Raw genomic sequence first — 14864 nt, 5'->3', positions numbered from 1 at the left:
ATATTCCGTATTTTAGAATATTTGTATACCATATTGAAATGTCTTAGGAATAGGACCCAAATCTAAACACAGAATGCATTTATGATTCATATATACCTTATACACACAGCCTGAAGGTAATTTTATACAATACTTTCAATAATTTTGTGGCTCAAACAAAGTTTGTGTACCTACATGAAATTCATTTATGTTTCATATACACCTTATACACACAGCCTATAGGTAATTTTATACTTTATTTTTAATAATTTTGTATCTTAAACAAAGTATGTGTACACTGAGCCATCAAAAGTCAAAGATTTCACTATCTCAGTCATGCTAAAAATATTCTGTATTTCGGAATATTTGGATATGGGAGACTCAACCTGTATTTGCACAGAAGACATATACATACTGTATGTCTGTGTTACTTTGTATGGGAAATTCAATTACCACCACGTTACTCAGGGACTCATTCAACTGGGGACGCAGTTGATTATTTCACTCAGATTCCCGATGTTTGGGAATCTGCGCATGCGATATCGCTCGCAGTTCCGCAGCTGTCTGTCAGTGATTGACTGTTTGCTACCATTTTGGGGCTGGGAAGGGATGGAGCCGACCTGCGTTTCCCAAAACGGAGGTGTGTCACCGCCGATGTGGGGGAGTGATGAGGCCAGGCTCTCCATCGGCTGACAGACATTTCCTGGTCTCTTTTCACACATAGGGGTTGATTCAGAGGTGGACGCAAATGTGGATAAGACGGAATCTTGTGGCGGTCGTCTGCCTGCGACTTTATACAAATGGCGCTACAAATCCCTTTTCTGGAGTACTATGAATGTGAAAGGACTGAGACGCCCACTTTGAGCTACTTTAGCTGCTATAACACCGCCTGGTGCATCTTTAGACGCCACCATCGGAGGCACCATCAAAACTTATGCCAGCCCTGTGGCAGGTGCAGATTTTGGGTCTGAGTATGGCCTTCAATGTGAGCAATGAAGCGTCTGTGTATGCAACCACTTTAGCGACACTCCATTAAACACGCCCATAAGATGGACCAAGTTTTACGAAATACAGAACTTTCTTGTTCCTAACATTCTTCTTTTCTTTTCCTTCATTTTAATATATTTTTGTTTTGCTGAGATCATATACAAAGCTGCTCCCTGGATATATAACTTCAGCCAGTGCAGTATATAATTAGTAAAAGTTGCTTGAGGATAGAGCAATAAATAAAAGTTATCTGAAGATGGAATATCATTTTAAGCATATTGCATAAACATATCCTAAAAATTAGAGATGTGCGGTTCAGGTTCTCCAGAAATCCGAATACACCCGAATTTCACAAAACCGGACAGATCCGAGTCTCGGTTCTCATCTTCCCACTGTTCGGAATTCGGATTTTAAATCCTAATTTCAGGTTTTGGATTGCAAAAATTACATGATATTATCTATTTTTACACACTTTTTATCAATTTATTTTATTTTTTATTAAAAAACTGAGATCCAAAATCTTAACCAAAACACTTGAGGGTTAGTGCACATCTCTACTAAAAATAAAGCCATCCTACAGGTTTTTATATTACTAAATGTATGTTTATCTCTTAACACAAATTACCTCACCAATGCCAACTACATTTTCAGAGTAAACATGTTATGTATTCTTTAACTATAATTTTTGAGGCGTGCACAATTAGAATTGCATTTAGTAATCTGCTCATATTGTTTCAATATAAATCACAACTTACTTTCTGGAGGTACCCTATCTTTGTGTGGACAGCCTGATAAACTCCGGTGATGAGGATATAAGCCAGTCACGTGACCTGTTCCATCGCAGCCTGGGGTGGGGCATTTGCTCTCTTTCTTCTCAGTCCGTGAAGGATCTACATAGAGAAAAAAATAGTACAGTTTTTTTTAAAATATTCAATATAATCCAAACTGTACAATTTATACAGCATATACAGTAGGTACTTGCAAAAATCAGGGAAGTAGTAAAACATATCTGTAATATGGTTTTCACATTTTGTTTTTACAGTAGATTTTTTTTCATCACTTACCATAGTATAGTGCAATGATCATCCCGCCTGTACACTGAAAACCACCAACTTAATAAAAAAAATATGCAGTCATAAAAATTATGAGACAAAATCTAATGGTGCTCAAATTTTAGCTAGTTCAGACCGTAGACTATAAATATAAATCTCTATCTCCCCCCCTCTCTCTCTCTCTCTATTCCTCTCCCCCCTTCTCTCACTTTCTCTCTCTCTCCCTCTACCCCCTTTCTCTCTCTCTCTCTCTCTCTCTCTCTCTCTCTCTCTCTCTCCCTCTACCCCCCCCCTCTCTCTCTCTCCCTCTACCCCCTTTCTCTCTCTCTCTCTCGCTCTTACCCCCCCTCTCTCTCTCTCTCCCTCTACCCCCTCTCTCAATCTCTCTATACATACTGTATATATAGTTACGGAGTAACCAGCACTCGCTAGCCTTCATGCAACTTTAGTGGTGCCCCTAAATAAGAACCATAATCCAAATGGCTTCACCTACATATAGAATGAATTGGAGAGGGCACTCGCCAAATATTCATAAGGAACACCTCTGTCTCCAATTGGGAAGGTTGCCTGTTGTACCTGTCTTGTCTTTTTACATAGAAATGTAAAAGTGCTGAGTGCGTGAGTTGACGTGTCAGCGAGTTGGGTCATGAATGCAGTAATGTATTCTATTCTATGCCCACCATTTATAGTAGGAAGGACTTTCCATTTCTGCAGACTCATATTGCGTTACATTCTGCTTAGACCAAGTATCTCACCAAAGGCTGCACTGGTAAATTAGACCCAAAGGAACCCTATTGTTATTTATCATACCATAAATCAAGACATAACTTTCCGTTACCTTATAATTTGTATATCATGTCTATACATTAGTGTCAGTGATATCTCAGCTCATGATTAACACCGGTTTTGGCAAAAATGGGACATGGGGCATAAATGATTGTCTTTCTCATATTTCACATGCTCCATCAATGTTCCATGTAAGCTGAACAATCTGGACATGTTAGTGGTACATGCTGCCTACCACATTGCCACTTGCCTTTAATATTATACAGGGCCCATTGCACAAGCCACCCATTGCCCAGAGACATTTTTTTAAAGAGCTTATTCTATTTCAACTGAAGGTGAGGTACAGCAGTAGCTTTCATAGTAGCTATCATCAGCTCCTGCTTTAGATCTTATCTGTTAACTGTACCTTAGGCTCTGACATCCTTTATGTTAAAAAACCTGTGCAGACAGCTCGTGCCGTGTAGTAGGTTCAATGATGAGTTCCTGTCCAGTAAACAACTACCGAGGCTTTGGAAGTAGTTATATCAAATTTGGCAAAAATAAATGAGCCACTGTATGTTGCATTATAGGGAGAGCCGGATTAAGGGCCACATGGGCCTGAAGCTGATCTAGGGCCTACTGTAAGAAGTGTAGGGGCTGTGTCTAGTGCTGTGTGAGTGTAGCCAGTGTCCTGTGGGTGTGGCCATTGCCATGTGGGTGTGGTCCCCCTGCACTGTCAGCCCTAAGGTCTCCCTATACAGTTTTGATACTTTACTGATTTATGGCTGATCGTGTTGACAGCTGGATGGCTGGTCAGAGACCTGGGGCCATAGGCATAGCTATAGTGGGTGGAGGAGGTGCCATTGCTATGGGACCCAGAGGCTTAGGGGGTACCGGACCCAGGTCATTTCGTTCTCTACCAAGTTCCTAGAATTAGCTACTAAGTAACCGAGTCCAGTCTGCTGACTGGTGTTTAAAGGGTATGCAATCGGGAAGCCGGCGGACCTAATCCTGACAGCCGGCTTCCCGACTGCTTAATCCCAGCGACAGTTAAATGACAGGCATCTAAATCTAGACGCCTGTCATTTTACCAATGCCGGGAGAACGGCGCCCGGCATCCCGATCGAAGAGATGCCGGGCTGCGAGCACGGACAGCCTGGAGGGTGGGGGAAGCTTAGGTTAGGGGCTCCCGGGGGGGACTCAGGGTTAGGCACCCCCCGGGAGGTTAGGGTTAGGCTAGGGGGAGGGAGGGTTAGGGTTAGGCACCCACCTGGGGGACTTAGGTTTAGTCGGCGTGGAAGGGGGGGTTAGGTTTAGGCACTTAGAGGGGGGATTAGGGTTAGGCAGTGGGGGGGAAGGTTAGGGTTAGGCACCCCTAAGGGAGGGTTAGGGTTAGGAGGTAGAATAGGTTAGTGAATACTTACCTGGGGATGATCTGGATTTTCATCCTTGTCGGGCTGCCGCTGTTGGGATTTGAACCGCCGGCCAGGATTCCGGCGGTAAATCATTCCGATTCCGTCTAAAGAAAACTCTGTCTCTAAGTAAAGCTTCACAGTGATATGATCCATCTCCCATGCTCCCGTTTCACCCTTACAGGGGCCGGAATGTATTTACACTGCGCAGTACATGCCACCAGACATCGCATTGTTAATGATCGCATATGCACTGACATATGCGATCAGTATTGTAAAGGACAGCTCTTCCGATAAGAGCTGTTCTTTGTAGTCAGAGCTGCTCTGTGGACTTCCGGGTTTATGACCCGGGAATCCATCTGTGCATGGGCAGAGTGACGTGGCAGCCATGGGGCATGCTGGGAGGAATCCCTCATACCAGAGCAATGTGGTAGAAGCCCATAGGAGCCCTGGCGGCCAGCCAATGATACATATGGAAAATGCGGTAAAACCTCAAAAACGGGGTTTTTACCACATTTTCCATTTAGTACATCACGGCCAATCACAGCTGAGCTAATCAGTGAGCCCGTCACTGTCAGATAGTAGACTTTTCCTTTCTTACAGCCTTTGTGAAGGGAGCTGGGGGTGGGGATTGAGCTCTGAGATTAGGTCTTCCCCAAAGATGGACATGGTGCTCAAATTATGAAGATCGCCACTCAAAGTAGGGTTTCCTGCAATAGGAGGTACGCCCTCAGGAGCAGCTGACTGGTCCTTGCCACCTCCTGCGCTGACTTTACACTCAGTGTATAACATTAACTAGAGCACTACTATGGGGTATAAGATTAACTAGAGCACTACTATGGGGTATAACATTAACTAGGGCACTACTATGGGGTATAACATTGACTAGAAAACTACTATGGGGTATAACATTAACTAGGGCACTACTATGGGGTATAACATAAACTAGAGCACTACTATGGCGTATAACATTAACTAGAGCTCTACTATGGGGTATAACATTAACTAGGGCACTACTATGGGGTATAACATTAACTAGAGCGCTACTATGGGGTATAATATTAACTAGGGCACTACTATGGGGTATACCCTTTAACTAGACCACTGCTATGGGCTATAACATTAACTAGGGCACTACTATGGAGCATAACATTAGCAAGAGCACTACTATGGGGTATAAGATTAACTAGAGCACTACTATAGGGTATAACATTAATTAAGGCACTGATATGGGGTATAACATTAACTAGGGCACTACTATGGGGTATAACATTGACTAGAAAACTACTATGGGGTATAACATTAACTAGGGCACTACTATGGGGTATAACATTAACTAGAGCACTACTATGGGGTATAACGTAAACCAGAGTACTACTATGGGGTATAATATTAATTAGAGCTCTACTATGGGGTATAACATCAACTAGGGCACTACTATGGGGTATAACATTGAATAGAGCACTACTATGGGGTATAACATTCACTAGGGCAGTACTATGGAGTATAACATTGATAAGGGCATTGGCATTATTATAGGGGGTATAACATTAAGAAGGGCACTACTTTGGGGTATAACATTAACAAGGGCATTACAATGGTGCATATCATTACCTAGGGCACTACTATTGGGCATAACATTAACTAGGGCACTAATATGAGACATAAGATTAAAAAAGGCACTACTATGGGGTATAACATTAACTAAGGCACTACTATGAGGCATAACATTAAAAAGGGCACTACTATTGGGCATAACATTAACTAGGGCACTACTATAAGGTATAACATAAAAAATGCACTATCATGGGGTATAACATTAACTAGGGCACTACTATGAGACATAACATTAAAAATGGCACTACTCGTGGGCATAACATTAACTAGGGCACTACTATGGGGTATAACATAAAAAATGCACTATTATGGGGTATAACATTAACTAGGGCACTACTATGAGGCATAACATTAAAAAGAGCACTACTATGGGGTATAACATTAACTAGGACACTACTATGGGGTATTACATTAGCTAGGGCACTACTATGGGGCATAACATTAACTAGGACACTACTATGGGGCATGACATTAACTACTGCACTACTATGGGGAATAACATTAACTATGGCACTACTATAGGGCATTAAATTAGCTAGGGCATAACTATGGGGTATGACATTAACTAGTTCACTAATATGGGGTATAACATTAACTAGGGCACTACTATGGGGTATAACATTAACTAGGGCACTACTATGGGGTATAACATTAACAAGGGTAGTACTATGAGGCATGGCACTAACTGGGGCACTACTATGGGGTATAACATTAACTAGTGCACTATTATGGGGTATAACATTAACTAGAGCACTACTATGGGGTATAACATTAACTAGAGCTCTACTATGGGGTATAACATTAACAAGGGTGATACTATGTGGTACAACATTAACCTGCTACAATTGAAATACTGCTGGAGGTGTCTGAAGTGAAGAGTAGTCTCCTGTCAGCATCTATGATCCCAGTGCTGTGACCAAGGTCGCGATGTTGTGAGGCAGCTTACGCAGGCTGGCTGCCTTGCGAGGCCTGGAAGTTTGCGTCCATGGACCCTGGCCTCGTCCCTCCAGGAAAACAAGCGCGACATGCTCCCATTTCCTGCAATGCTGGCCGTCCCAGCCCTACATCAACCGCAAAAGCCTCTGCCTGTCAATTAGGCAGAGGCATAGGGGGCCTACGTGCGTTCTTGCAGGACCCATTCTGCACATGCTGAGAATGGTTCTTGCGATTATCGGGAATCTGCGAGAATACCCCATTCTGCGTTCTCTACAGAATCAGGCCCTAAAGCTGGGTACACATTTAAACGAAATCAGCCTGTGTATGATATCATATATTCACAGCTATGCTTAGTGCCAATTCATATATATTCACAGCTATACCTAGTGCCATGTCAGATACTGCATATGCACAGCTATACCTAGTGCCATATTTGATATATGCAAAGAATATTTACCTACTCTCTCAGAGTGTCTGGAAGACTCCTGATTTACTTGGATCCCCATAAGAGTAGGTAGCACTCCTGCATTCCCCACACTTCCTATATGGGTGGGATGGGTAGCATAATGAACATCAAGTTCTAACTTACTGTCTGCAAAACTATATGTGGTGCCATATTTAACATATACAAGGCTGTATCTAGTGCCACATCTAACATATGCAGGTCTATACCTTGCGCAGTGCCTATCATATACAACACCATACCTGCTGCTAATTCTATTATAGCTAGCCATATTTGATACCAAGGGTTATATTTACTAAGGTGCAGGTTTTTAGAAGTGGAGACGTTGGCAACAGATTCTAGCTATTATCTTCTATAAGGTGCTAGATAAATGATATGTAGAATAAAAACCAGCAATTTAGTAAATATACTCCCAAGTCTAACATAGTGATCCGTATCTGTCCACAGTGAGAAGGCTATTCGATTTGTCCAATTCTGGAATGAGGCAGACTTTCAGCAATTGAGAAATGAATCAGAAATTCTGTCCTTTTTTGTCCCCCTGTATAATTAGACCAGTCACAGTGCATGGAACGTAAAGAAGCCAATCAGCAAGCATCAACAAATGTCACATGTCTACAGATTTATAAAAGGAGCTTCCAGGAATGCACCTATGCACCAACTAGGATATCTGTATAACATGCTCGGCTAGAGGTCCCTTAGCATTGGAGTTGGGACAGGCTAGCCTAGTACAGATGTATCCTTGCCGTCGCTGTGGCAAATTGCAGTACGCATGCTGCTAAAAAGTGCTCGCTAGAGGCCACCTGCGCTACACTCGCACTCGCGATCCATATATATATATATATATATATATATATATATATTAATATATGAAATTATGAATGAATGTGCTAAAAGTCATCTACTCTCGTTCTTCACTGGGTTTTTGTATTTTGTGATAAAACTCATAAAACGTAGTAGTTCAGGATTATGACTGTAGGGATTCCAAGTTTTCCCTTCAATATAATAAATATTCCAGATATATTCCAGGTATATACATACTGTACATATCCCACATACAATACATGTAGCCAGACACCTGTAATCCACCAAACATTATCATTTGGATACGTTATACTTATTCACCGTGCAGTTTGTGGCTTTTGAATTTTAAACACATCTTGCTGCTATTTACAGTGGACAAAATAGCAAAATAGCTGTGTGCATACAAGCAGACAGTGTTGTGTCTACTTCTTAACCCTTCACATGCTGTACAATATACAAAAGAAATGCTTTTTATGTATTTTTTATTTTTTTTTACTATTATTTCAGTGTAAGTTTTTATGACAGAAACTGAGGGCTTACTTGAAAACATCACTATGTTAATTGTTTTGTAGTTTCTAATAAAGATACCACTTAGAGAGCGCTCCAAATGTATCCAATTGCCTCCTCATTACCACATACCAGCTCCCTTGTCGGCACAGGAGCCTAGTCTGATAACTCCAGGGGGCAAACAAAAAAATCTCCAAACTCTTAAATTTCACATTTTCTTTCACATTGTACAAATTTAATTGTACTTATTGAACTCTTGGGATAAACATATTTTCTAAAGTAATGTGGAAAATCACGTTATTTTGTTATGAAGGTAATTGGGCTAAATTTAAATTTGCGTTTAGTTCTCTACTTCAACAAGTGCCATTTGTCAAGTAATTTTTACAATATCTATGTCTAAAACAGGTCTATTAGCTACAGGAAGGCAAAAAATAGTGTAACAGTGTAAAGAGCAGGGTTTCCCAACTCCACTCCTCAAGGAACCCTAACAGTGCATGTTTTCCAGGTCTCCTCACAGATTCACAAGAAAAGTAATTAGTACCACCCAGAGCCGTAACTAGACTTTTTGGTGCCATGTGCCAGAAAGAGCATTGGCGCCCCTCTCATTTTTCAAAGGGACATAATGCACCCAAAAAAGGGCCATGGCTTCATGGGGAAGGGCCAGGGAAGAGATAGGGGAGGCCAGAAGATGCTGGGGATGAAATAAGAGGAAGCTACAAGCAAGAATGATAATAAACAGAAATTTGACAGGCCCAAACAGCGCCCCCAGACCTGTGGTGCCATGTGCGATGGCACCGGCGGCACTACCCTAGCTTCGGCCCTGGTACCACCTTTTGAACGTTTAAAAATGTGTCAATCTGTAATGAACACACCTGTGCTCCAGCATCTTGCACTGTTCGGGACCCCTGAGAACCGGAGTTGGAAAACGCTGATACTGTATAGTATAGTGAAAGGAGCTTTCACCAACTCAAGAACCACACTGTAGTTCTGCTGCTCGGTGGATTAAGAAACATATCTACATGAAATGTAAAAATGTGTTGTCTTTCTTAAAAGAAAGCAACTAGGACAATTGTTAGGGTAGCATCCCCATTCCCAAGAACAGGGCCAATGAGAGCTCAACGGGTCACATGTACTGGGGGTGTTGCCAAATCTGGGAGGTATGACCACGCCCCCCTCTCCGGGAAAAAACTAAATGAATATATTATGTGTGCGGCGCCACACTCTGCAAAAGGGGGACATTTGTCACCCACAGCAACTAGCAGGGCCACTCCAACAAGCCAGGGCCAAAGTAATCAGTACCCGCTGCCCCACCTCTTGGCGCCAATGTTCACGTATGGCTTATAAGTGATGCTTCGGATACCAATAGGCACCCATCTCACCAATAGAAGTATTTGCATTAGTGTGATTTATACTGTGATGAGAACACATATTGAGACCGATTCTGACTCATGCTCTGCTGGGACCGCTTTATGGTCTTTTGCTGTATTCATGTCTGCGGCTTTATGCTAATGATAGTATCAGCCCTTCCCTATGTGTACAAGCGTTTGTCTGACTGTGCAAGGACTGACATGCCCATTTTCTGCGTCTTTAGACACAACAATCCAGCTTAGTGCATCTTTGGATGCTACCATCAGACACATCATCAAAACTGGCACCAGTCTCATGCTACGTGCAGAATCTTCAGCAGCGTATGGCAGCCAGTACAGTGACACGCCAGCGACACTCCAATAACGTGCCTTTTTAGCTACTGAGATGCATGCGCAGCTGAAAAACATCTGCCATTTGCCGAATATCGGCAATGCTTGCAATTCGGAATCAGGCCGATTGTCAGTTTATCAATTGTCTGACCGATCTCTTAATAAACAGTAATTTACACAAAAACAGCAAACAAATATGTATTTTAAATAACCCTCCTACAATGTGCTGCCTCATCCTAGGACCACCCCTGCTCTAGGCTCATTACTGAAAGAGTGCAATAACGCACAAGATTACTTTATTCATCGATTTACTGATTGCACTTATGAAACATTTTCTTTGAAATAAAGTGTATTTGTTTAGTAGGACAAAAATTATAATTTATCATCTTTATTTCCTCCCACTCCCCGCCTCCAAGATTTTGCCCATGCTGCCCTCTACTTATGGAACTCTCGCCCTCTCCCTATCAAACTCTCCACCTCTCTACAAATCTTCCAATGGGCTCTCAAGACCCACTACTTCATCAAGGCCTTCCAGCTCTCATTCTAACTCGCTGCTACATCCTCCTTCCTCTCTGTCTACCCCATCTGTGTCACGCCTGTTTGTCTGCCCCTCCCCTTTAGAATGTAAGCTCTCACGAGCAGGGCCCTCTTCGCTCATGTGCTTCTCTTTACTTACACTTTCTTATACAACTTACTCCCCACGAGGGCACCTAATACTTGATTGCTGACTCACTTGGCTTATTTTGCTTGTTACAGTATAATCGATAATGCAGCAATGTTTATAAACCATGTCCTTGTCCTGCATTGTATTGTACTGTAACTCACTGGTTTCTTGTTCACTTATTTGTTTATGTACTATGTAAGGTGCTGTGGAACACTTGTGGCGCCATATAATGTATAATAATAATAATAATAATGACATCAAAAGCACAATAATGGAAAGCGTCCCGTTGTTTTCATGCAAAACGCACTATCCGAGCAACAGTGGAATGAGGTGGAAATGTAACTCCCTCTGCCTTCATAGTGTTTTAGGAGCACTGTTAAAATGGAAACAAGCAGAGAGAGAAATGGGCATCTAGTGCACTGGCAAAAGCTCATAAAATATACCCAATGTTTGCATTTGGTTAGTGAATGAAGTAACAACTTAGGTTGTTTTTTTTTTAAACAGACATTAGCTCTGCCTCCTATGGGGTGGGAACATTTTCAAGAGACTGAACTATGTCGTACCTACTAATAAATACATTTACAAAACTCATTGTCCAGTCAGAAACAACATACTTTACATAAAACATATATATTATGCCATAAATGACCACAAATATACTGTACAATATAAATTAATTTGGTAATGATTTCATGGCAGTTAGATGGCAATAATCCTTTAATGGCAAATTCATTCATTAATAAATTGTGATACATTAAATCACCACGTGACAGTCCGATTACCTTGTACTTTTTTGCCAAATTGTGACGTCAGTGTGTTTATGACAAAATAAAATAACATGCTACCTAGCTTACATTACATTGTAGTTCATAGGAAGGGCCAACTAATATATGCCAAGAAACTACCTACACTCAAAGGGACTATAACACTATCATTTAAAAGTTATCCTTTATATTCCTGTAATGCAAATATTAAGGGATTAGTGTTATAGGACTTTACCTAGTTTCTGTGATGGTGCTAGTAATTCTGCTTGCAGAGCTCACCATTCAGTACAGATGCCATTAGCTCGCTTCTCTTCCCCATAATCCTGTATCTTCTCCCAGAACTCTCCTGTCAATCTTACTGATGATGTGTGAAAATCCTCCCACAATGCAATAGCTTGGGGGCGTGTCCTAGTAGTAAGAAATATGTGTGATATCACTGGGTTCAGGATAAGAAGTCATTGGGGAGTGGCCTTACTTGGGAAGGAATGAAAACACGACACAGAGCAGGCAAATAATTTGGTTATAGCCTGCACAGAGGGACGCAATGGCATATGTCTTCTTCATTGGCCACAGTTTTTTTAGTGCTTTACAACACAAAGACATTGTTAGAAGGGGCACATAATGTGGGATATTTTGTAGCTGTCTCATAAACAATTAGCATTTGTAAATGGAATTGTTTACAGGTAAATCTGCAAGGTGAAATTACCCTTTATAAGAGGCGAATATTAGTTGGAAGTAACTCAACCAACAAGATTCATCAGTACCTTCCAAGACTCCAAGGAGTAATTACGTTTCTTCTTAAGGACATTACATACAAGCCATTGCCTTAAGTTGCTCATTAGCAATTAGATGTGATTTTTAATTTTTTTTTTATTAGAATAATCTATCCTAATTAGTTTACATGGTAAAAAAGTGAAGGGTAAAAATTAGACAGTTTTATATTATACGTTACAGATTTTGCTAAATCCTGGCAAAGCAAAACAATATCAGCCATTGCACTTAAGTCAAAATGTGTTTTATATATATATATATATATATATATATATAGTATATTTATATATATATATATATATATATATATATATAAATAAAACAGTGTGAGAATGTATAACTGCTTATTATAACCTGATATATTAATTCATGTTTAGGTTCTACGTGTTCTTTTTCCTTATTACTCTGTGCAACAAGTCAATAGTACTGTACATAGGTGTACAATGCAAAACATAAAGTGTCCAAACCCAAATCTTACAAGCCCAGATGATAGATTGCAATTTGTTTGTAAACCTCATAAGTGAATCTGTTGCAAAAGGGGGGAATGATCCACTGATGTGATGTTTTCTTAATGTGCGCTAATGTCTGAACTGGACAGTGCCAAGATATGAAGCACTGTCCTATGCTAGTTTTCAGCCCCCTGTTAGGTGTCTATTCATCATCCCTTAAATTCTACAAAAGTAGGTGAAAATTAACATTTTCACTTACTTTTGTATAAATGAAGTTTCAGGGCAATTCATTAACTGTGTAACGCAGGATATATCACTGATATATTTTGATTACAATTGTCCCACGATAATTTCCACAGTCCCTAAACTTTAGTATGGGGATGTAGAAAATATGTAATTCATCAAGTTCCAAAATAGCCTGTGGCTCCCAGCTCCTACCCCGTCCTTCCTCCCGGTTCCACTGTACTCACCGCCGCATGAGAGGAGTCTTCATGCTGGTGGTGGTTGTAGGGGCTCTGGCCGGTCCCAACACTTTTCTCCTGCTGCTCCGGTTTTCCAAGAATCTTCGTAGCCTGTCCTCGTAGGCACAGGCTGTGAAGAGTCTATGAAGACCGGAGCAGCAGGAGAAAAGTGTTTCACTTCCAAAAAGCTGACTCTGCACAAAAAGCAGTTTTTCAGAAGTGATAGTTTAGGTAATGAGGCATGATAAATGCCTCAGAAAGGTTTTTTGAACTCGGCAAATTCAAAACATAATTATCACTAGTGATAATTATGTAATGATGAATAGGCCACTTTGACCTTAGTCTGGAAGTCCTTATGTATTTTAACTTTTTAAAGTCATCTGAATGGCTCACAGTTAAGTTAAGGAGACAGCCAGCCTAGGGGAATACCTTAAATAAAACCCTCCAACCAATATTGGAACTAATCAGCACAGGTAGCATACTGTATGTGTCCGATTTACTACAGGCTTACATCACATACACTTATGCTCATGTTTATAGCATTTGTTTTGTTTGCAAAACACACCTTTTCGCTATTAGGCATCAATAAAACGTCTCTAATACATCAGAAAAACTCTCATGTTCGAGAAAGAAAAAATTGCTTCAAAACGCACACAAACCCAACAAAGAAAGCACCAACCAGCGTTAGCAATGCATTTGCAAACAGCCAATCACAAGCAGTTTGTTAGTTTGTTTTTCACCCACAATCTGTTTCTCTTTGACTCCTTTTAAAAACTCTTCAGGGTACACTGTCTAAAGAACACGGCGATAAGAGAGCATCTTGGGTGTGACTTAAATGACCAGAAAGTCAGCCATGCATTCACTTATTAGTTGGATCTGTTATGTTTTGTGTAATTAAACAAACCATCCACAGACTATAGCTCTCCTCTGAATCAGTACAAATAACATTAACTAGGTTCTACATGATATAAATTGTAATGAGACAAACAGACATAAAATATACTAAGTGGATGGTATCATAAACTTCAAACGCATATTAACAATTCTAGAAGCCAATGGTTAGTGGTTTTCTATACTGAGCTATCCATCAGACCAAAAGAATGGCAGCTTTCACTTATTTGCGGGGAGGGGACAGTGATCTTATTTGGGTCAAAAAAAGAGGCCATTTTAGAAAAGTATTACTAGCAAAATTCTATATACTGTGTATATATATATATATATATATATATATATATATAAATTAAGACCTTATGACCTGTACAAGTACATGCAATGGGTACTGTATTTACTTAACTTTTCAATCTTAATTAACTTGTATGCACTTTTATATAATACAGTTTGTATTATATTTTACTCATAAAGGTGTGATCAAGGGAGCTACAATCAATTATGCTTATGTAGATTCCAGCAAAAGACAGGCCACGGTACATATAATACAGGCATCGTCTCTTTTTATGGCACTTTTACATTTTTCTTTCTTCCTGCTATTGAATTACACAAGGCAGAGGAATGAATTGCATTTAAAAAATAAATTGCTAT

General features: G+C 40.5%; 1 protein-coding gene across 1 annotated transcript in view; it reads right to left on the bottom strand.

Annotated features, from left to right (window-relative positions):
• MYT1L (myelin transcription factor 1 like) overlaps positions 1 to 14864 on the bottom strand; it is a gene marked incomplete at its 5' end in the record, with an annotated part of 174126 nt that overhangs the window by 88674 nt on the left and 70588 nt on the right. The window contains one exon of the mRNA XM_088448855.1: positions 1722 to 1856. Coding sequence (XP_088304981.1) covers positions 1722 to 1856 — 135 coding nt within the window. The remainder of the gene's footprint in view (positions 1 to 1721; positions 1857 to 14864) is intronic.

This window comes from Taudactylus pleione, unplaced genomic scaffold, assembly GCF_031769625.1.
Source record: "Taudactylus pleione unplaced genomic scaffold, aTauple2 ptg000468l, whole genome shotgun sequence".
Lineage (NCBI taxonomy): Eukaryota > Metazoa > Chordata > Amphibia > Anura > Myobatrachidae > Taudactylus > Taudactylus pleione.
The sequence above is the reverse complement of the archived record's forward strand: the minus strand, read 5'-3'. Positions and strand labels throughout refer to the sequence as shown.